The sequence below is a fragment of the Aotus nancymaae genome, unplaced genomic scaffold (genome assembly GCF_030222135.1).
Source record: "Aotus nancymaae isolate 86718 unplaced genomic scaffold, 86718_ANA_hifiasm-v0.15.2.pri h1tg000058l, whole genome shotgun sequence".
NCBI classification, from domain to species: Eukaryota; Metazoa; Chordata; class Mammalia; order Primates; family Aotidae; genus Aotus; species Aotus nancymaae.
This window is the reverse complement of record NW_026988472.1, coordinates 47,393,074-47,417,486: the sequence shown is the minus strand read 5'-3', so window position 1 is coordinate 47,417,486 and position 24,413 is coordinate 47,393,074. Positions and strand designations below refer to the sequence as shown.

Sequence of the window (24,413 nt, the reverse complement as noted above, 5' to 3'; positions counted from 1 at the left end):
GTGAGCTAACTATAAATCATTTAACCAAACCATGATGAAAATCTATTTGACAAAATTCTGAATGAAGAAGTAAGATTAATAACTAAAGACAACAAATGACTTCAACACCGTAACTTAAAAAAAAACAAAAACAACAAAAATAGAACTATAAGTCTTCTTTCCATTGGTCAAAGGTGTTATCAGTGGCTCCTAGGTCACAGATTGAGACTTCAGCCTGGTTAGTCTGTCAAGCAGAGTTCACTGAAGTGAACGTGTGTGTGTGTGTGTGTGTGTGTGTGTGTGTGTGTGTCGTGGGGGGTGTGGGGGGAAGTGGAATGGAACAGTTTATAACAAAAATCACAACCAGATTCTCAATGCAGACTGTGTGGCAAGCATGATATAAGTTTCGTGGGTGAACTACAGTATTGGTTATCCTTGCCACAACTCTGCCAGGGTTTGTTTTAAAAGTTGTTGCTGTCGGTGGTGGTTTGCTTGTCTATAACAGAGAAGGGCAACAAAGTTTCTTCCATGTACAGTTGCCTCTTGCTCTGGTTAGTAACCACGAGCAGCTTATAAGCATAAAACTCTCTCCAGGTACAACAGAAGCACCCTTAGTCATAGCTATAATAGACCCAGGAAGGGGAGGTGACTGATGCAGTAATTACCCAATCAATAGGGGTCTATGAGGAGGCATGATGGAAACGTTTTCCCAGTATGAATGCTGCTGCCCAAATTGAGAGTTGTAGAAATTGCTGTTCAGTGCCGAGAACAGACAGAAGCAGATTGAAAGGTAGTAGGACCACAAAGGAATCATCCATGATTTCTTCCTACCAGAGTTTACAAGATCTCTGAGGGTGGCAAAGCTATAGGTATCCTGGCAATAAAGGACCTCCTATTCTGAGTCTCTAAAAGGCTGTAACACAATTTCATCTTGTCTTTTTTTTATAATTGAGGAAATTGATCATCTTACACACACATACACACACACACACACCCTCCAACCCTCACACTACTTAACTGTTTCTATTGCTTTCGCTTGCTCCAGTATCCTTACTCTGCGGCCTGTAAGTCTCTGCCATTTTTCTTGACCACCCCATCCATCTCTCCAAAGGTCTGTTCTGCTATTGTTCTCCTTATTCCTTCACTCATTCTGCTACTCTCTTCGCTCATTTGCTTGAACCTGCCATGCCACTTTGTTCCTCAGCATCTTTACACAAACTCTTCCTTGTTTTCTAGAGCGCTTTCCCTATGTTCATCCACCTAATAATCTTCAGCCTGTAGGTCTTGGCCTAGGCTTCACTTCTAGATATAATAACTAGGGCCACAGTCAGGTAGATCCACAGTCTGTAGGGAAGGGGGTGGGGGTTGTCTCTGGCTTGCACCCCATGATTCATTGGATATCTATGTCAAGTGTTCACTCAGGAGCACAAGCAGGGACCTGTGGCCACATGCCCTCTGGCCTCTCTGAGTCTTGCTGCCAAGTGCCAGGGCTAGAAAATGGTTGAAGTGGAGGACCCCCTGCCACTTCCTCCAAGGTGACACTGTGATAGTAGAGCAGGGCATCCATACTGGGAGGACACAGATTCGCAAGCAAGGAGAGGTGGAGGGAGCCTTTTGTGTACACTTTACTTTTATAATGTATACTGCTGGAATATGGGCAGACTACAGTGGAGTATTTTTAAAGAAAAGGTTCTGGTTTTAAATTCATAGGTGGTTTTGTGATTTTAAAAGAAGGACTACAGAAAATAATGTTGTAAAGTAAATGATCACCATCTAACGTGCCTTTTGTTTATTATACAAATAAAAATTATAACTAAAAACACTTCACACTGACTAGGATGGCTATTATCAAATAGACAAAGCTGGGTGTGGTGGCACATGCCCATAGTCCCAGCTGCTCAAAAGGTTGAGGTTGGAGGATTCCTTGAACCCAGGAGTTCAAGACCAGCCTGGACAACACAGCAAGATGCTGTCTCTAAATACTACTACTACTACTAAAAATAATAATAATAATAACAACAAGTACCAGTGAGGATGTGGAGAAACTGGAACCCTTGAACACCATTGTGGGAATATAAAATGATGCAGTCACTTTAGAAAACACTATGGCAGCTCCTAAAATAGTTAAACATAGAGTTCCCATAGTGACCCAGTAATTCCACTCCTAGTATATACCCATGAGAAGTGAAAACATACATCCACACAAAACATATACACAAAATTCCATAGCAACATTATTCATAAAAGCAGAAAAACTGAAAGTACCACAAATGTCCATTACCTGATGAATGGATAAGCAAAGTATGATGTTTCCATACAATTAAATATTATATGGCAATAAAAAGGAATGAAGTACTATTATATGCTACAACATGGGTGAATCTTTACAACATGCTCAGTGAAAGCAGACAGTCACAAAGAACCACGTATTATATGATTACATTTATGTAAAATGTCAAGAACAGGCAAATCCAGAGACAAGAAGCAAATTAATGGTTGTCAGGGGCTCAGAGTAGCGTTGGTGGAGGAGATAAAAAGACAGTGGCTGCTAGTGGCATGGAGTTTCTTTTAGGGGAACAAAAACATTCTAAGATTAGCTAGTGGTGATGGTTGTACAAGTCTGTAAATACACTGAAACCCATTGAATTGTACACTTTAAATGGGTGAATTTTATCATATGTGAAATGTATCTCAATAGAGCTTTTAAATGAATGATGCTGTACCTTGAGTTTACAGAGCAAGATGTCCCTACGTAACTTTGTTTTTCCATGGTTGACCACTTAGCAGGAAGGCCTCTCAAATGAATGAACACATTTCCAGCTCTCATGAGACAGTCTTCCTGATTGCTATGAGACTAAAAATCCACCTGAACAGAACCATAGTGTCTGGATAACCTTGATGAGCAAGAGAATGATAAATACAAGTTAGAAAATTTTCAAAAAAGAAGGGAGGAAAAGAAGTTAAAGTGGAAATATGGTGTTACCTCTGTGCTAGGAAAAAAACAAAGAGAAACAACAACAACAGAATGGGTGAAAAGTCGTCTTTAGCCTTTTTAAACGAAGGGAATGCTTTCAACAGTCCCAAGCAAATTTCAGTGTCACATAATTAAGGCCAAAAATCCCAAAATAGGATGAGGAAGATAAGATTATGGCCCTATTGCTGTGACCTCATTATATAGAATATAGATATTGGGTCTGTGTCACTGGCAGACATTATATATATATGTGTATATATATATATAAAACATATATAAATATATATGAAATATATAAACATATATTTATATGTTTACATGTTATATGTTTATGTTTATATATAAACATAAATATATAAAAAGAAATAAATATATTTGTAGGAAGATAACTTTATTTTAGTATAATTTATACAGCATAAAATTTACCCATTTTATGTGTACAATTCAATGATATTTGAGTAAATGTACAAAATTGTGTAACCATAACTATTAATTCAGTTTTGCAACATTTTAATCAAATTATATAGACAGTCCTGGTCGCTGCTCAGATGTGTTTTTGCTTTGGATTTTAGAAAGCTGGGTTTCTTAGAAGTCTGGCCTAGTTCAGTGGGATGTTTACATGTTAACTACAAATGGGTGCTTGGTCAGATCGCTGAATCATGAACAACTAGCATAAAAATAAAAAGGTGTTTCCCCTCATTTATCACATTTTGAACTTTCTAAGAGGTGGCCTAGAAAGGAAAAAATATATACCATTACTAATATATTTTAAGTTTGATTGTATAAGGTTGATTTTTATCCTTTACTTGCAAATAAGTGCTTTTTGATTTTCTTATTAATGCATACTCTAAAACAACTTTATTGAGATGTAATTTACATTCTACAAACTTCACCTGTATATTTACTTAGTTAGGTAACCATCATCATAATCCAATTTTACAACATTTTTGGCACTTCAATAAAATCCCTGGAGCTCACTGACAGTCACTCTCCTTTCCCAACCACAGCCCCAGGAAACCACTAATCTATTTTCTGTTTCTATGGATTTCTGGAAAGCATTATACTTTCACACACAGATAAAAAAATATATCAAAAATACATCTCTCTTTTAACAAAATCCTAGCTCTACACCAGAATATCAGTGTCTGTGATCTTTAAAATTTTTAAGTAATAACTAAAAGTTGCCACAAAGCCTCTGAAAAACAGTCCCTAAAATAAGACGTTTCTCCACCATAATATACTATTTTAAAGCTTATAATAACCAATTAATAGACAGCACTTTGCAATTATGCGACATTTTCCTGATTAAAGCCAAAAGTTTTCAATTATACCCTGCTCCACAACTGACCAGGCTCCCACCACAAACAAAAATCCAAAACACTTTAGAGCACATATTGTTCATTTAATTTGCAGACAAAACTCCTGGTCTCCTCCAAATTTAAATCACAAACTGAATCAAGCAAAGGAAACTTCCAAAAATGACATCCTATTCTGCAGCTTTTTAGAGCTACAGAAACTTTTCTAGACATTAAATTCTCTTTAAAGATAATCTGGAATTATGTTAGACTAGCTTAAAAACCACCAGTTTTCATAGCAACATGATAATATTATGGTCATTTCCAAGTTAATTATAGATCTGTCATTTTAAGGAATAATCACTAATTGAGATCTTTTTATTTAATTAATGAAGGAACATTATATAGCTGCAACAAAATAACCCTTTTCCCCTTAATTGCCAATGGAGAGAATTCTTACCATGGTAATTTGGAAGTTACTACCATCATGTATACATATATCATAGTTCTCAAGAAAATATTGTTCCCAAATTGTCTTTTTCTGCTAAAGACAATTTATGAAATTGAGTCATTTCCACATAACTCTCCAGCAGAGCACCATCTGTGAAACTAGATAAATCCTGTTTCAATTTGGGTTTGCCATAAAACACAGCACTCTTTTCAAGCCAGTCCATGGACTTCTGATAGCAGCCTTCACAGGCCACAGGTTGCCAGTTTCCAAGTCTAGGATGCTGTGGCTCTCACAAGGGTGCTGACCCAGTTTCTATTTTCAACTGGAATTTCCTCCTCTGGGGTCATTTGATCTCCACCCTCAGAGACATTTTCCTGGTTCTCTGTTCGATGCCCTGACCTAGTCCCTTACTTCAAAACCAAAAAGAGTTCCAGGTTCATCCTCCTGCACAGTCCAGTGAGACGAAGACTCGTGGACGTTATGTTTTCAATCTGGTGGGAGCCACAGTTTTGTAAGCCTCTGAGACCCTCTTAGAAGACACCAAGGTGACATTTACTCAGGAAGCTGCTGAGATCTAAGACAAGACCTGCAGGAAATGATAGCGGGAGGCCATATTGTAAAGCTAAAGCTGTTAAGATGTCTTCATTCAAAGGGTCACAAGAATGTGGAAGAGTCAGCCAAAAGAAACATCACAAAGTATAAGACAGGGCCACATCCTTTGGCACAACACCAGCTGCATTGGCAGGACCCAGACATGGCTCACCCCCTAGCTCTTGCGGCTGAGCGCTCAGCGAGTTACACGGTTTAAAGAATAGGAGGCTGGCATTTTTAGAGTCAGCTCCTGGAGGCCCTTTACATTCTTGCCTCTGAGGGAGTTCTGGATACAGTAATGTAAAAATCTCAAATACATCCAAAGGAGAACTAGCATTTTAAACCCGTGAGTAAATGACGCTTTTCTGAATTTAAGTCTCCCTTTTGCACTAGCAAGAATAGCAATGTTTATGAAAATTATTCTGCCTATAATAATTGCAAAATAAACCATGAAACAGATACTATTTTTAACCTAAAATTTTTAAAGCATTTGCTATTGATGTAGAGATTGGACAAGGCAAATAGGTTTTAGATACTATACTTGCAGATGCATCTTCTTATTCATGAAGAAGCCTTAGAGTAAAAATTGGATACTATCCTTTTTAAAAAAATGTTTGCCTTAGTGCTACACACATACCCAGTTCTCCACATATACTGGTGAATCAAGGAATGTTCACTGATATTTTGCCCTTATCTGAAGTATGCCCAGCACTCCACTCCATACCAACAACGTGTGTCTCTTTCTTTTGCCTTCATACTGATGTAACAGTAGATCTATCTACAATGTCTGTGGTAATTTGAGACATAGCTTTAGACTAGTGATAGGCAAACTTTTTCTGTAAAGGGCCAGAGAGTAAACATTTTAGGCTTTGCAAGCCATGCAGTCCATTGCAACCAACCACTCAACTCTGCTATTGTAGTACAAAAACAGTCAAAGACAATATGTCAACAAATGCCCATGGCTGTGTTCCAATAAAACTTTATTTTTGAACACTAAAATCTGTATTTCATAAAATGTTTGCATGACATAAAATATTCTTCTTTTGGTATTTTTTCAACCATCTGAAACGTAAAACTGATTTTTAGTTTATAGGAAATGCAAAAGCAGGCAGTGGTCTGGATTTAGCCTGTGGGCCATAGTTTTTTGACCCCTGATTTAAGAACTGAGCTACTGTAATATAGCAGACAGTCTACTAGTTATGATCACATACAGAGCAAACTAGAAAAAGAAAAAACAGGGCTTGGCAACTGTCCAATCAAGTTGACATAATAGAGGAAGATATGGTAGATGTTCAAACCTCAAAGAGACGAGATTGTCTGTGTGTACATTAAGTGCACTGCTTTTAATGTAGTTTATCCATTTACATGTCAAAATTGATCAAATTAACAATCTAATTGCCAAATGTTGCCTCGGGTGTGTTTGACCTAAAGGACTAATGCATTTTTCTTCCATTCGTAAATCACCTCATCCTTAATTTCTTCTAGGTTTTGAAACAGCACCTAAATTCAGAAATCTTTTAAAAGTGACACTAGTAAATAGAAGCAGATAAAAAAAACTTCAGGGAGATGTTGGTCAAGGATACAAAATTTTAGTTAGACAGGAGGAGTAAGTTCACATTCCCTGTTCAACGTGGTGACTATAGTTAATAACAATGTATTGTATATTTGAAAACTGCTAAGATGATAGATTTTAAGTGTTCTCACCACAAAAAAATAAGTGTGTGAAGTAATGCATATGTTGATTATCTCAATTTAGTCACTCTGCAATGCATACATATTTCAAAACATCACATTGTACATCATAAATATATTTAATTTTTAATTATCAATTTAAAAATAAATTTTAAAAAGTCTCCAAGGAGGTGATTCTGAATGGTTTCTTTTTGATAGTTTGAGGAACCAGAGCCACTACACACAAGAAAACAGGGACGACCGTGGCAATTCTGTTTAAATGTTAATATCATTCAGTCTATTTCTGTATTCCCTTAATGTCTACTCAGTCTATATCCAATCACTGTGGATTTATGGGAACTGTTATCAGTGAGAGAACATCGAAACCCTGCCTTTGTCATTTAATTGGGTCATGATGACATAGATATTGACATCGATGACAGAAAGAACTTGCTGACAAAATAGAGAAAGAAAATCAGGATAGATTTATACCTTCTTAAAAATATCAGTATTCTCAGGAGAATTTGATTAAATGCTTCGGTAAAGTGAATCAATTCCCCCATCTCTTCATCCCTCATTGCTTCACATCCTTACCACAGCCCCATCATGGAAGGAGTGCATTTCCCCACACACTGAAGTTAGGCTTTGACATGTGACTTGCCGTGGTCAGTGGTAGGTGGGTGGAGAAAACAGTATGTCAAATTTCTGCCTATGTCTCAAGAGTCTTCACTGCCATCCTGTGCCTTTGTCATTGCTGAACTTCTTTGGGTAGATGCTGCCAGCCTGGGCCCCAGAATACATACACATGGAACAGAACTGACAGAAGAGCCATGCCCTCTGGGGCTGACAATTTGACCTCTGGTCAAACAGCTGAGCTCTGCCTAGGTAAGCCAACCCCAGCTGACCCACAAATCCAAAAGGATCCATGATGGTTGTTTCATGCCACTGAATGTCAAAGTAGTTTGTTACATAGCATTAGTGTGGTGATAGCTAGCTGATATAAACACACTTCTACATTTTAGACAACACAGCTATAAAGTAAAGCACCATTTTGTGTGTCTGTGTGCATATATGTATGCATGCTAGGAGTTCTATATTTCATTCCTTTCTAATGATACCTTAAATAAAAATGTCCCCTCCCCCACCTGCAGTAGTACAGAAACATGCTGGAAGGCCCCATTCTCAAATCCAGGTTCCTCTTAGACTCACTACAAGAGCCTTTGATCCTTTATAGATATTTGCAACGGGTGATATGAAGTATCTGCATGGTAATGGTGACATTACTTGCCTAATTGTAATGCATTAAATTGCATTAAAAGCAATGGTTGGGCTCAGTATGTCTACATTTAAAAAATGTTCTTCCTTTCTAATAAATATCAAGTCATAATCATATGGTGAAACTGAAATATGTGAAGTATCTAGTAAGATTGGGCATGTTTGCAGAATCAGACAGCATCAGCAGTTTGGACACCTTTTTTAAAATGGTGAGAACCAAATAAATGCAGGAAGTCTTTCTAACTGTGTCCCGATGATAAGGTTTCCCTATGCAGCAATCCTGAATAAAAACAGCTATTAAGGATTTTTTGAACCAGTTCATCTTGATAAGGTTCAAACCTTTCCCCAAGAGGGGTCTATAAACTGCCACTCCCTTTGAAATGAAAGAATAAAAATGCATGTGTGCCATGAATGCCAAGGTTTACATAACTGTTGTGCTGACCAGAGCCCAGCTCGGTCATGGCTACCTCAAATCCATGCAGGATTCGTGTTTATCTTTGTTCATAAATACTTTTGGAAAACTGACAAGGGCACAGTGCCAGCTCTCATGTACCTTTTCCAGGCTGCTGCAAGTTCAATCACGCAGTTGTTGGTCCAGAAATGGATGTGCCATTAGAACAGCCATGCAAAGAGGGAGTGTGCCGCATTTACACAGGAGATAAACTGCCATGTTTCAATCAAAAGCAGTTTGCTAGTGAAAACACAGGAGTTGGAATTATAAAATTTAAAAATGATGAACAGGATGTTCTTTATTTGCAGATACATATATTTGCTGGCAACAAGGACATACCAAAATCCTCTCTATCTCACTATTAATTCACCCTAGCTGCTACACACAAGAAAACAGGAATGACTGTGGCAATTCTGCTTAAATGTTAATATCATTCAGTCTATTTCTATATCCCCTTAATGTCTACTCAGTCTATATCCAATCACTGTGGATTTATGGGAACTGTTATCAGTGAGAGAACATCGAAACCCTGCCTTTGCCATTTAATTGGGTAATGATGGCATAGATATTGACATCCATGACAGAAAGAACTTGCTGACAAAATAGAAAAAAAGAATCAGGATTAGATTTGCACCTGCTTAAAAATATCAGTATTCTCAGGAGAATTTGATTAAACACTGTTTATGTTTATGGATGCTTTGGGTATAAATAATCAGTGGAGACAAATGTTTCCACCATGCAGGAAGAACAGGAGAAAGAATTTAAAATGTGTCATCTTATGGAGACAGTTCAGTAGTAGCCCAGATTCAGGCTGCGGGCAGGAATAGGGTGGGTGTGAATACAAAGAGGTAGCATGGGGGAGTGCTTTTGTGGTAATGGACCAGCTCTGTATTTTGAATGTAGTAGTGGATATGCCAGTCTGTACAGGTAATAAAATTGCACAGAACCACAGGCACACACACATACATGTAAAAAGAATGCATGTAAAAATCTGGTGAAATGTGAATGGGGTCTGTAGTCTAGTTAATAGGATTGTCCCAACATCAGCTTCCTGGTTTTGATATTGTACTATATTTATTCATATAAGATGCTACCATTGAGGGAGGCTGGATAAGGGGTACATGGACCTCTCAGTACTATTTTTGTCAGTTCTTGTAAGTCTTCAATTATTATAAAATGAAAGGGCTTTAAAAAGTATTACCTCAAAACTATAATCTTAAGCCAATGGCATATCATCAATCACCCACTGCACAGTGGTTCAAGCATGCAGACTTTGCAGTCAAATTAAGAGACAAGGATTTGAGTCCCAGCCCTACTACATACTAGTTGTGTGGCTCTGAAACAGACATAAAGTCAGTGCTTTGGTTTACTCATCTTTTAAATGAGGATGATAATAGAGCCTAGATCACAGAGTTATTTTAAGGATTAAGTGAGATAATATATGTAGAATAAGCAGGACTCATAGAAATTATTCAGTAAATATTGGCCATGATTACTCTAAGTCATACTAAATATTTCCGAGAGATTTAAATCTCTGATTAATTTCATTGACACTCAAGTACATGCTAAGCATCAGGCACATGCTATAAATGGCCAAGCACTGAGTCACGCACAATATGGTCCCTGGTTCTGGTCTCTGCCCTTTTGGATTTTCTGGTTCTGTTGTGAATATGGTCTCCAAACAAGCAGGATGAATGTTATGAAAGTGGGTGCACAGGAGACTCAAGGAGGAACTAACTTAAGAATAGAAGGCACTTTCTGAAGTCAAGGTTGAAATGAGAATTTTCTCTCTTCTAAAATTAACTGGGGTGCAGGGTGGTTAAACTGCAGTGCTCAGGTGCAACCATTCCTTGACCAGCAGAGATAAATGAAAATTGCCTTTCAATCAAGCACATGTTAGCTCATTTGTGTTGACGTGCAACTTTAAGGGTTAAAACTCATCAACCAGAAAGAGAGCCAAACAAAATGTTCCTTTTTCATTGTTTGGGAAGTAAATTACATTAGACTATCCTGATGGACTTCGAGGAAAAAAAATCTAATTCTAGTCTATATTAATACATTTACATATTTTGAATTATATTAATAAATACTAATAAATTTAGACCAGGGCACTTTAAAGTATGGAACTTTCCAATATTAAATTAACGACAAAATATATGTAGAGTATATCACTCTCTACTAAGTGCTTTAATAGGTTTGTGATATAAAAGTCCTTAAAGCAAGCACACCACGTATGGAGTTGGCATAGCACCTGAGTAGGTTAAATGTGGTAGTTAAAATAATCCACAGTGTGGAAGAAAGAGACATTTGAAGCAATTTGGGAGTCTTCTACATACTTAGGAATTTAAGGTCTTTCATAAATAGAAGCAAACTCCAGACAAGACTGAAAATGCTTGTGATGATACTTTGTGTTTGTCAACACCAAAGCCCCAGCCCTCAACAAAAATAGGAAATAAAATGTTCTGCCCTTCTCTGTGCTGGTTTCACTGGATTGGCTGGGCTTGGGGCCAGAAGGAGATGGAGAATAGGGAGACCAAGAGGTCAGAGTATTGACTGTTCTAGTCTATCCCTGCTTCTCCATATTTTGCCCTTGCTGGAGTCTCCTCTGGGAACATTGCCAAGGTCCCTTCCAGCCAAGGCTGGAAGTCAGTGGGCTCTGGTAACACTGGTCCCTCCCTGGTAACAGCTTCCCAATGTTGCTAATGGCTGGGTGCTTCACCACTCACCGTTGGTTCCCTTAAACCTGTCAACACATTGGCATACTTCATTCCTCAAATTAAGCCTTTTGAGTGACTTATCTGTTTCCTGTTTGGATACTGATCAACAAAATGTCCTTGACTGTGAATCAGTAGCTAGTGTGGGAGGATGCCTTAACTTTTGAGATAAAAGTTAAGACTGTGTTTTACATTTTGCTCAGACCGTCAAAATGACATCTTAACACAAATGGAACTGTTGAAAGTCATGACAGAAATGATACTATGTATTATGTTACCATTTTCAAATTCTGCTAGCAAACTTGATGTTCCATTCCCTTGTTAGACTATTATTCCTCTGTGGGTCTAATTAATATGGCATCATCAAGCTAGGAACCTAGAGCAATGTCCAGGGATTTGTGCCTATGTGGAGAGGCACCCACCTGGCACAGAGGTGCTTGGCAAATATGGAGCCCACATGCTCCACAAGCTGGTGAGATGCTTTTAGCCTCTGTATTGCACTTGGACTGGTTTACACATTTCTTTACCAGATATTTCAGTCAACTGTAGAAAGAAGTCATTCAAAAATATGTTAAAAGTTTATTCATCTATACTACTTCTGTTGCTGTTGCCATGACAACTTTTCCCTAAAGCCACAACTCCAAATTCTTCTAAAAATGTTATTTCAGAAATCTAAATTAGCTGACATCCCAAACATTCAAATTTTACTATAAGATTTTTTTTAATGTTAGAAAAGTTCTAAGAATCTGACAAATAGCCAAAGAGAAGAGAAAAAAAATTCTGACAGGTTTTCATTTCAAAGGGTCATGGCATCTTTTAAGGAAGTTGGAAGTGGAAGAGTCCTCAGTAACAGTAACTGTATTTGAATGAAAAAAAAATGGGAATATATTTTGTGTATGTTTCCTATATTGAAAAGTATCCCATATTCACATCCAACTAGTCACCACAAAGCTATTGAAAGCAGTATCACATAATGACTGGTGGAAGTCCTTGTTGCATCACCGGATCTATCCTTAAGTTTTTAAGTATTCAGGTATATTTAGGAATAAACCAGAAAAATTGGTCTTTTGAAAATAAGGTTAGAATGAGAAAATCTGAGAACAGAAGGTACATTAAAATATATTAAATTAATTAATTGTGTTTGTAAACAGTGGTCTCAGTCCAAAATTTGGCAAGCACCCAAGACCTTTAAATCTATCTCTACCCCTACATCATCTCAGAACTCACAATCTAAAACAGGCCATGCTAACGAACATTCAGTGACATGGCCAGGAGTTAAGAAAGGGCTCTGCAATTCAATGGGAGAATAGGTAGGCTACAAACCCTCCTGCTACTCTGGGCTGCTCAGGAGATTTTGAATCCTCATTGGAGCGAGACAGAAATGCTGGGAGCCATGGTTTCCCTCCTCTTTCCTTTGGCTTTCCTTTCAGCATCTCTTCGCTTTTCCCCAGAGCAGGCCAGTCTGCGTCATTATCCTCAAGGAGTGGGGACGGAAGCAGGCACTCTAGTTTCTCACTTTCATACAGATGCAGATCCCATATCCACACGCCAAGGCTGCCGAGCACCCCACACGTCCTCATTTGGAGATTATAACTTCTAATTTTAGGCCCGCGACTAACACATTTGTTAAACGGGTATTCTGGCTAAATCAGAATAGAGGTGGCAAATTACGCAAGGTTATTAGACGTTCATAAATGAAGAAGTTAACTAATGTCTCACATGAGAGAGAAGACAGTAAACATTTTTTAACCCAAGATTAGGAAGGGCATTGGCATTGAGGAGTGAAGAAACAAAAAGTCCAAGATGGTGAGGCTTCTGGAAGGACCACCAACACCCTCTCCAGAGTAATCCCCATGCAGTATGAAATATACTGTTCATAACTGTAACTCACGCCAGGGAACCACAGGCACATTTTCTCACTTCTATCTCTCAAAACCCAGGAAATTACGAATAATGTATTTTAGAAAGTGCCACACAAAATTGTTCTCAAAAACATTTAAGATTTTGATGTCTACTGAGATGCAATTAAGTCAAGCTTTCTGTATCTCAGTACTATTGACATTCGAGGCTGGACAACTCCTTGTTGGGTTGTGCTGTGCTTTGTAGAATGTTCAGCAACATGTCAGGTCTCTACTTAATAGATGCCAGTGGCAACCTGTGCCAGTTATGATAACCCAAAATGCCTCCAGACTTTGCCCAAGGTCCTCTGGTTCAGAACCACTGGTTGATTTTACCTAGAATATGGATACTGAGGGACATATTGCCAGATGACATTATATAGAGGTAGTATTCCTATACCTGCTGTATCATTAGAGAGTTTGGCTGAAACAAACACTAGGTGGTAAAACAAAGGACCTCTCTGCAAACTTGTACTAGGTCACCTCAGAGTCAGCTGAGGTGAAGTATTGCATTGCACTTTCTGAATCTACTTTGCTGCTGAATCCTAGATTTTGTAGGTGTTGCTTGTGTAGTAAGTGCTTCACCGTGTAAATTAATCGGTAGTTGCCAAAGCCAGCTGATATCAGAAACACCTCCAAAGCTTTTTCAAAGGATTGATTCCAAGTCTAGTCCTTAGAGATTCTCACTTAGTAAGAATTCAGTGAAACCCCACAGCTAATTTTTAGTCTCGTCTCTCCCTCTGACCTCAATCATCAAGTAACAAAGGGTTAAGTTTGGAAACTCCTAGCGTAACTTAGGGGAAAATACACAGGCAGCCAGATTCATGTTCTCATAAATATTTATTATGTGCCTACCCTGTGCCAGGACCTGCTCTAGGCAGTGGAAAGACAGTGGGAAAGGATCACTGGGTCCTTGCCCTGAATAAACTTACACACTAGTCAGAGGAGACAGACAAATAATGAATATACAATATAATACCAAGTGCTGACGTGAACAACGAAGGCAGTGGCTAGTGTGATATGAACCAGGGTAACTGAGTGGGCTCAGAAACACTTCAGAGAAAGCAGTCAGGAAAGGTGACATTTTTCCTGCAATTTGAAGGATACAAAAAAAAAAAAAAAAAAAGCTTACCACACAGAGGAAATTCCAAGCAGAAGGGACAGCAAGTACAAAGGCTTGGGGCAGAAAAGGATTGGTGGCATTTGAGGAACAGAAAGGGCACAAATGTGGCCAGGCAATAAGCTGGGAGAGGGTGGTAGGAGGCAGAGAAGATCATGTAAGGAGCACTTGGAAAGTCAAAGTCATGGATCAAGTTATTATTCAAAGTTTAATGGCAACCAACCAAAGAGTTTAAGCACTGAAATTTCACTATGTAATTACCTTTTTAAAAGATTGCACTGGACATAGGGATAACCAATCATTCACTGAGATGGGAAAGTCTGAGAATGAAACAGGTGACAGGAAAGTGAGGAATCAAGAACCCAATGAAGACTTTGTATGACTGGACAATCACTTCACAACCAAGTTGAGAGGCAAGTGTGCATGGTTCACGGTTATCACAATGTGGGGAACAGGAAATGTAAATGATAAAAGTGCATAACCAGAAAGGACTAGGCAAAGGCCAGTAACTGTTTTCAAATGATTGGCAGATATATCTGCTATGCAACACCCAACAGAAAAATGATTATCAGTTAGTAGTCGTATTTAATGAGTGGTTTGAAGGATGGGAGATGTAGTTTCCTAAGATGATGAATCTTCCACACCAAAGATGCCTTGTCCAGGAAAATTTCTGCATACAACAGAAAAGTAAGCATGCCGGGGTGGGGTGGGAGTAGAAAAGGTATCTACAGTTATTAGAGGTGTTAAGATGATTCGGTAATCTCTCACTTATTTGTAACTTGAAAAAAATTTGCTTTTTTGATGATAAAAATGACAAGCAGAGTTAATTAGGAATGGTTTTATAAAAGTAAGTTCTGTGCCATGCCACAGGTCAGTACAAGTTCTGCTGTTTCCTAAGATGTCTACACTGTTAGCACTGATGTATGATAACTGATTCATATCAGCACAGGCTTGCAACGGCACCCAGTCCTGAGTATCTTTAGAATTACCAGAGAGTGTCCTATATTCAATACCACTGAATTATTAAGCAAACTTAATGACTTCAAAGTCTTTGAAAATTGAATGTTCATAGAGAACAAATTTGGAAACTTTCATAGTAAGACTTTAACCATTCTATGTGAAAACAGGTTCTCTGTCAGGGTAAGCAGCTTGGCACTTCCGGTGAGTTCTGAAGGAAGGGGTTAACTGGAACAAGGGCACAGTCAGCATCTGATTACAAAGCTGTGGTCAAAAGCACAGATGGTGTGGTGACTGCACCAAACAGGAAGTGACATCAGCAGCAGAGGAGCTCAGACTAGACCAGTACAAAGGAGGAGAATGAGCAGCTTAGGACCTCAAAAACTAAGTCTCAACTACTAGATTCATGAAGTCATTCAACACATATCTACTGAGCACCTACTGGGCTTCCAGCACTCTGCTAGGTGACTAGGTGACAGCAGGGACAAGACACACACAGTACTACTCCCAGCAAGTTTTCAACCTGCCAGCCAGAGAGAAATAAATGATGTCAGTCCAGGGATTCCTGATGGTGACCATATAATGGACACTGATTTGCTTTTCTCTGCCCCACTTGAGGGCAAAGACAGGCTGAGGTGCCAAGAGAGAAGAGCTTGAGCCTCCTACAGTCCTCAGTAAGTCACCAGGCCAAGCTTTTAATCCAGATTTCTTAAAATGTCTTTCAGAAAGACATAAAGATATGGCATTGAACTTAATGGATACTTAAATTTTTAGTTTTTGTCTACACTAGTGAAATTAAAGAGCTATTTGACTATGCAATTTGCCAATATAGATAGTCACAGTAAGTCACTGAAGGTCCAATATTTCGTTGTTGCTTTATTACTGTGGCAACATGGATCACAGAGGGATGATTTGGTTCAACTATCCCAATTATCTAAATGACTCAGAAGAGCACCGCAGGATCAGGGCACCTGGATAAAGCTCTCAGTTCTGTCAACAGCGACAGATGTGCCATCTTGAATTCCACTGCTCTGAGCTTAGCTGTCTTCAATCAGGAAATAGAAAACCTGCATAAGGCAGCTAATAGATTTGAGACTGAAATTGACCTTGACTGTGTTCAAATGTTTTGCAATCTGAGTAAGACAATAACGAGGGCAATATTTATTATGATTATTTGATTATTATATAAACTTCTAGAGTTTTTCTAGAAGTGCCGCCAGAAAAATCATTGATTCATTTATGTCATCCTCATCCTTCATACTCTATCACCTCTGGTTCCCATCCAAACTAAGTCTGATGGGTTCTATGTTCTAAGCATTTCTCAAATACACCAACTGCTCTCAACCTCCTGCCCAGCTGCCACCCGAGTGTCGGTCATCTTCTTGAATTTCTCCCAGGCCCAAATACCAGGATGCACTCTAGCTCCTCCTTATTCTGATTCCATGCCAGGATCATGATAGGGTTTTGAAAAGATAAATCTGATTCAGACACCAAAAGGCAAAAAGGATGATGCCCAGCTAGAAGGATGGAGTCACCATAACATGAATGTGGGAAAACTGGGAGGAAATCTTTGAGGAGAACATTAGCTGCTAACACACATTTTTTTGTGTGTTAAAACAATTTTTGTGTGTGTGTGATGATAAAGCAAGAAGACAGTTGTGCTATACTTTGAAAATGTCTGATTATATAAATAGAGGATGCTCTTGTCTACTTAATTGTATTTTGCTCTCTGTGACCATTATGACCATTTAAAAAGACGAGTAAGATGTACATAGTAACTCTTAACATTTTCACTATCTAATTGTCTCTTTGGAAAATTGACCAAATAGCTGGAATATAATAGGCATTCAACAAATGTTTGTTGAATGAATCAAATGTGAGCCACTAACCTCTTACATGCAGTCTCACCTTGGACAACTGAAAAAACACTGAAGGAAGAACATTAGATACTTATCCCTAAATTATATTTCAGAGGAGGCAGGAGGTATTAAGGACACATGGAGGGGCATTCATTTTGAAGAAAACAGACCCAAAAAACCCTAAGATCACAGGAAAATGCACAGTGGGACAAAACCATGTTAAGTAAAGTGGAATATTTGTACTGAAGGGCAAAACAAGCTCTGGATTATCAAAACCCACATGAGGGATGTAAACATAAGTGCAGCGTTAGAATAGATATTACACCATCAAGGTTTATACCAATATGAAAAGCAACAGGTCACACTTAATAAAGAACCTTCTCTGGACACGTGACTGATTCAGAGCTGCTGCTTTATTATCCTAAAGTATGCATAGGAAACTTCAGACAGCCCGGGTGACTTCTTCCAACCAGGAATCCCAATGAATTTCCTCTGGAATCTTCCTTTTTATAGTCTTAAATCAGAATACACATACATGATGATCTGTACTAAAATAAAGGGCTATTTCATCAGCAGTCTTCAGAGCCCCAGAGGGGACATTAGCATCAGCTTGATTCTTCAGTTTATGATTTTAGAAGAATGAGACAGCTGAACTAAAATAAAATTTTAAAATATGTTTGTGATGTAGTTACATAATTGAGGCAATAACCATTCATTGACTGAATAGATTGATTTTTTTTTAAATTAAGGAGCACATTCTCACCTTTCCTCCCCCACCCCAACTCTTGTAAATGGAAAAGACCTCACATTATGAATCAAAAGGCACCAGCACACAGTTCAAAGTCTGGAAAAGGTGGAGATGAGCCCGATGAGTACAATGAGCACAGACTCTACCTCCTTCAATGCAAAGCAACCTTTGTCAAAAAGTGGTCGCCCTTTAAACCACTTTAAAAGGCAAATCACTGAGTCACTAGTGTGCCCAAAGATAGAACGAGCATTAGTAACTTACAAGTGTCTCATTTGGTGTTTCAAGTTAAGTTAACTATAGAAAAACCAGAGAAAGAGTTGTCACAGGTTTCTGGAACATTTGCCTGGGAAGGTATCTTAACAATTTTCTAATTCAGGCCTTCATTTCTCCAGTGGAGGAAAGTGCAGTAGAAGAGGTGTGCAGTTTGCCTAATGGCTCTGCAATTGATCCAGGAGCCCCCAGGCGACACCAGGAACCAACTGGAGCAGCTCTGGGATGTCTGAGCCCACCATCCCTGTCCACCTCAACTCCTTTCTTCAAAAAAACCTCTTTTTTTTTTTTTTTTTGGATGTTGGGGACTGGATTTTAGAAGACACAAATTCTGGACAGTTAACTCTTTGCCTTATTATAAATATTAATGATTCCTGTCAACTTTCTGCCTGCTTCTCTCCAGTTTTTAAAGTTGGCAGTCATGACATCCAGTCTCAACAGTGCAAATCAATTCAAGGAAAACTCTGTAAATTAGCAAGTGGCAGAAGAATTGCAGTGTCCCAACTCAAAATGACACATCTTACAAGTGGAAAATCAATGTCTGAAGACTGGAGTAAAGTAAACCTTCTCCCTGCCCCCTTCCTGGAGGGGGCATTCGAAATCTTCAGAAGTAATAGTCATTCCTCAGAAACAACTTTCCTTTTTTCCTTCTTTCCTTTCTTTTCTCTCTCTCAAAAAACATACTCAATCTGGTATCTGCATTTGGTCGGTTGTTAACCTTGAAATCTTGACTCCTTCTTCAAAGAAGGCAAATCCCATGAGCTTTCTATCTGTTGTGTTTCCTGCAGTACCTGCAGCACCTAGCGCAGTCCCTGGCACATAGTAGGTCCCCAGTAAATCTTTGTATCAACAGGGAGAACAGAAGCCACCATAAGGGAGGGGGAAGGTGTGACAGAGGAGCCCCTGGTATTCTCTTGTATTAACGTGCAACATTAATGATAATGTACAACCTTCTGTCCTGCCACAAAGTAGGAGGGAAATACACTCCCTTTCTAAAGAGTGAAACAGCTGCACCCCAAGGCTCTCTGCATTTCTCTAGCAAGTGCAGTCGACACAAACTGAGATTGTGAAGCGGCCCTGCCTCCCGTCCAGTCTTATTCCCGTCCTTTCAACGTATCTGACCAGAGGCTGAATGAGCGACCTAGGCCCAACCCCAGGAACCCCATTTGTCAGCCCTTGATAGCGAGGCGGCAGCAGAGTCTAGTCCCGGTCCCGGATGCAGTGACCACGGCTCTGGGGCAAAGAAACACTGACTCCAGGGTTGGGGCTACCCCGTACCTTCTACAGGATTTGGGGAAGCGCCTCTGAGTTAGTGAGCAGGTGGCACTTCGGGGTGACATACCCGGCCACCCGCCACTCCCTCAGCCGTGGACCTGCGGGGAGCCCCGACTACCATCGCCCCCCAGAGTCCCCTCCTGGAGCGGCCCAGTGGCTCCCCCTGTGGCCTCTGCGCACATCAGGACACTCACCGCGTAGTGCAGCTGGGGCTTCTCGCCGCGGTACACCGGGTGCCCCATGTCGCCGCCGGGAGGAGTGGCTCGCCTTGGACTCAGCCTGGGGTCACGGTGTCTCGGAGTTCCCCCTACTTCACTTCCATCCCGGGGCAGCCCCAGGGCGCAAGCCCTGCTCCGTGCCCGCTGAGTGCTGTGCAAAGCGCCCTTGGCACAGCGTCCCACCGCGGAGCCGGTGGGGACCTGGCGGTGCGAAGCGGGAGGGGGAAGAGGAGGAGGAGGAGGAGGAGGAGGAGGAGGAGGCGGGGGGGGGGGGGGACTGGCTGACTCTGATGCGATGGGCGGGCGTTTAATTCCTTCCGCTCCTGGCGGGTCCCTGTGGCAGCCGCCGCTGACAGTTGTTGGGGGCTACGGAGGACGAAAGCGCCCACGACAGGTGTTGGGCTGACCGGCTCTCCAGCCTCCTGCCACCCCACCCTCCCCGGGCCTGTGGAACTCTGGCTGCTGAGGCGGGGACTGCCAACGCCTTCAATGCCAGCGAGAAGGCGAACTTGGGTTTCCAAGAAAGAGAGACTTTCATTAACTTTGAAGGAGGTGTGGGCCTGACACTGGAAGGAGATTCAGAATCTTCTCCCAGGAGGGCGGTTACCCTTTCTAGAAAGCCTTCTGCTTTGACAGTCTCAAATACGGGGACCCTTGGAGAGGGCAGGACTGAGAGGAACTAAATCATGCTGCCCCGGGGAACTGCTGAGGGGACAAGGCTGCGTGGGATGCTGGTCACTTAGGGTGAACCGAGTTCCAGGTGGGCTGGCAGGACACATCTGGTAGGTTCACAATAACCCTTAAAACTGGCCTCTGCTCTGAAATCCCCTCTGAAACCTGCACTTTAAAACACCTTTGAGAAGATCAATGAATTCCCTCCACAGCCTTGACATTCTGTAACTGGCGTCCAGCCTCCCACAAGTTGAGCCCAGACAAAGGCAAAGCCTGGGGCCAGAGTGGAGACTCCAGACTCATGAAATCAACCAATGCAAGCCCCAGAGGGTTGGCTACAAAGTGGAAGACGTGTTTGGGGGTAGCTTGTGCCAATTTGTCAGGGTCCCACTGCAGTGATCTGGCTGAATGACTCTCCACCTGCTCTGTGTAAGGGGAGCGGGGAGGAAAATCGGATGTGGCCCCTGAGTTTCAGCCCTTACAATTTACTTGAATGAACCATCCATTGGTATGTAGTATTTTAAAACAATTCGCAGCATAATTTTAATTAGCAGTGGGAATGTGAAGTCAGGGGTGCAAGTGTCCTGAGGAATCTACCATTAGATAGTTCCATGATGGTTTATCCACCTGGAAAAGTTTATGGTTATATCTGCTAAAGCCAATAACAGGCCTACCCTCCGATCCAGCAAATTCCAACCAAAGGTATATACAGAGTACAAGAATCTCATCATATACATGAATGAGGCATAATTGCCCTAAATAAAAGCAATCCAAATGTACATCAACTGGTGTATGACAAACCAACTGTAGTCTCGGCACATGACGGAATATTACTCAGGAATAAAAAGGAAAATACTACTGATGCACAGAACGAATGGATTAATCTCACAAACATTACATTGAGACAAAGAAATCAGACATAAATGTACATACTGTAAGATTTTACTTATTTATGCTGCAACTGAAATTCAAATGTTTAAGTGCAATAGGTGAATGGAATCCATGGTGATAGATGTCATAATAGTGGTTACCAAAGTAGGAAGGTGGTATTGACCAGGAAGGTGGTACAAGGGAACCGTCTAGGGTGCTGGAAATGGCCTATATCTTGATCTGTATATTTGTACGGCAGCTACTGGAGTACACCCATATGTAAGCATCCACTGAGCAGTATAGTTCAGACTAGTGCAATTTATACCCTTTACTATGTGTATTTTATACTGCAATACAAAATAAAAATAAATTTAAAATCAATCCCTTGCCAAAAACAGGAACTTCCAAATACAGTGTTGCCTGTCTTATGAGAAAGTCAATTGAACTATTTCCTTTCCTCTGCTTTGTGGTAGAAAAGAGTATGCCCATTCACCTTGGATGACTTCCCTGCTCTGCAACATGTCCAGGCAGAGCTGGAAAAATGACACACTAAAGTTCCCTTTTTACTTTCACTCTGTTCTGCTGCTAAAAGCAACCTTTAGAGCAAAGTCATCAAAGACCCTTAGAATAAGACAGAGAAGGAGCTCAAGCTTCACCATCTGGCATCTTTCAGAGAACTGCAGCCAGGGCAGCCTGAGGGGGGCGTGTGTATACAGATGCAATTCAATGGCCTGGACAAGCCCCAGTTGAGGGACTTTCACTCATGTGGTCTATTCCAAAAGATGAACACTCCCGCCTTAGGACTTTTTCTTTTGTCATGCTTACCTTTAAGGCCCTGAAGCTAAAAATCCCTTTCCCTAAAAACGCTATTTAATATTAATATATTTAAACAATACAAGGTATATCCCTGGGTCTTTAAAACCTTAACCATAGCCTTTTGATCATTACTCTTGAGTAAGTCACCTCTTAAAATTGGGTCATCCTAGATTTTGTTTGTACTCTTTCTTTGAAAAATGTAGTAAGTTACTAAATGACATTCTTGTAAGCCAAAAATACTCCATCGTCCCCAAACTGTGTACTTACATTTTAGGAATGACTTCTGCCTTATAGCATTATTTCTTGCTAAAGTGCCATAGCTAAGTTGGAGTAAAATGTTCAAGTGCAATACTGTTGTTTTTTCTCTGTGTTTGACGAGTTTTGTGAGTTTGGGCAAAGCACTTAAAGAAATGATCAGTTCATGCTGCTAGACTCTTAAATCACCTTGGAATGAATCATTCACCCCCTTCAATTCTTAGTCTAACTGTTTAAGGCTCAAAGATCCAGAAGGGATCTAGAAGACCATGCAGAACTCTAAGAAGTCTGTTCAATCAAACGATTTGAATTTCACACATTATTCATCATTTCATTTAAATATATTTCAGGGTATATTTAAAACACCACCCTAATAAAAATTTCTTATTTGCATATCTACTTCCCAGTATTTTGCCCATGTTATTTGTTCACTTGGTTATTATTCAACAAATATTATTTTACATTTTCATTTGTATAAATGTATGAGGTACCAGGGTAATTTTGTTACATGGATAGATTGTGTAGTGATGAAGGTATCCATCACCAAAAGAATGGAAGAAAGTACATTGTGCCCATTAAGTAATGTACCATCATCCTTCTGAGTGTCCATTGTCTATTATTCCACACTTTATATTTTTAAATGCATACTATGCACAGGTATTGTTCTAGGTCAACTAAACTGTATATTGACATGGCATACGGTTTCAAAATGCGCATTTGATCCTTTGCGGTGATGGAGGGAGATAAAAAGGGAGCAAGAAAGGCATACAACCTCACTTCAGAGGAGGCTGAAGTTCATCCTATTTGTTGGTTAAGAGCCTGCCAGGCTAATGTTCTTTTTTGTTTAGTGTTTTTTCTTTTTTTTAAAGAAAATAATAAATTTATCTGATGTTTATAGTTCACCCCAGAGAGGACTTAAAAATAATCTCTATGAGTTTCTCTACTAGCATCACTTTTAAGAGAAAACGTGCCCTGCTAACTATGGAATTTCCACGTCTTCCTGTCTCTAAACGTTACAGCATTTCCAGGACTAAATGCTGCCCTTTCTGCCAGAGCATTTAAATTAAAATCCTTGTTTGCATTTATTCTGCCTGCCTATAGGCTGAGTTAAAATTTTCCATAGTTAGTGCCAAAGCAAGGGTGATTACTTTTTTACAGAAAACCTTTACCTCAATCTGTGGAAGCAAATTCAACTTCACAGTGTAGGAAGAGCTGAAGGCCCATCTGAGAACTAAAAATAACTTCGGATGGCAGGGCAGGCCCTTCTTGGAGGCCCAGCCCCACCATTGTTAACAGAGTGGCTATGAGACCCTCTTAGATAGGGAACCCCCTCCCCAAAACCCAGTGCCCACACTATACCATCATATTGTCCTGTTAATCTAGTCCCTAGAGTATTAATATTTTGAAATAGAAAAATCAATAGCATTTAATGTGCAGCTTAATGAATTGTTTCAAAATATTCACCTGTCTAACCTTCACTAAGGTCAAAGAATATTGCTAGTACCCCAGACCCCCATGTCCCTTGTCTGCATTTCCCTTCCCTATCCCAGTGGCAGACACTGTCGTGACTTCACTTCTTCACTTCCCTTTTACAGCAGCATTTCTCAACCCTAGCACTCTTGACATTTGGGAACCAATCATTCTTTGTGGTAGAGGCTGGACATTGCAGAATGTTTTGCATCACCCCCAGCCTCTACCCACTACATGTCAGTATTATTCCCCCTACACTAATTGTGGCAACCAAAGATGACTCTAGACATTGCAGATGTCCCCCAGGGAGTGGGGAAAGGCATAATCACCCATGGTTAAAATCCACTGCTTTTTAGGAAGTCAGGCATCCATAAATATTAGAGCTTAGTGTTGCCTGTTTCCTAACTTTATGTAAACAGATTTATAAGTATGTTTTTGTTATAGCTGACTTCTTTTGCTCAACATTCTGTTTCTAAGGTTCATCCATGTTGCTGTATGTAGCTGTTGTTTGTTCATTCCCATTGCTGTCTAGTACTCCATTACATGTGTTTATTACTATTTATCTTTTCAACTGTTGATAGACA

At 40.0% G+C, this 24,413-nt stretch overlaps 1 protein-coding gene across 2 annotated transcripts in view; it reads right to left on the bottom strand.

The window, feature by feature from the left end:
- Positions 1-24,413, bottom strand: part of ARHGAP6 (Rho GTPase activating protein 6) — a 532,167-nt gene that overhangs the window by 274,569 nt on the left and 233,185 nt on the right. The window contains exon 1 of one of the 2 annotated variants that reach the window (XM_064364520.1): positions 19,723-19,976. The exons of the other annotated variant lie outside the window; for it this stretch is intronic. Coding sequence (XP_064220590.1) covers positions 19,723-19,770 — 48 coding nt within the window. The 5' untranslated portion in view covers positions 19,771-19,976. Of the gene's footprint in view, positions 1-19,722; positions 19,977-24,413 lie in introns of those variants that run through there. 2 annotated transcript variants of the gene reach the window in all.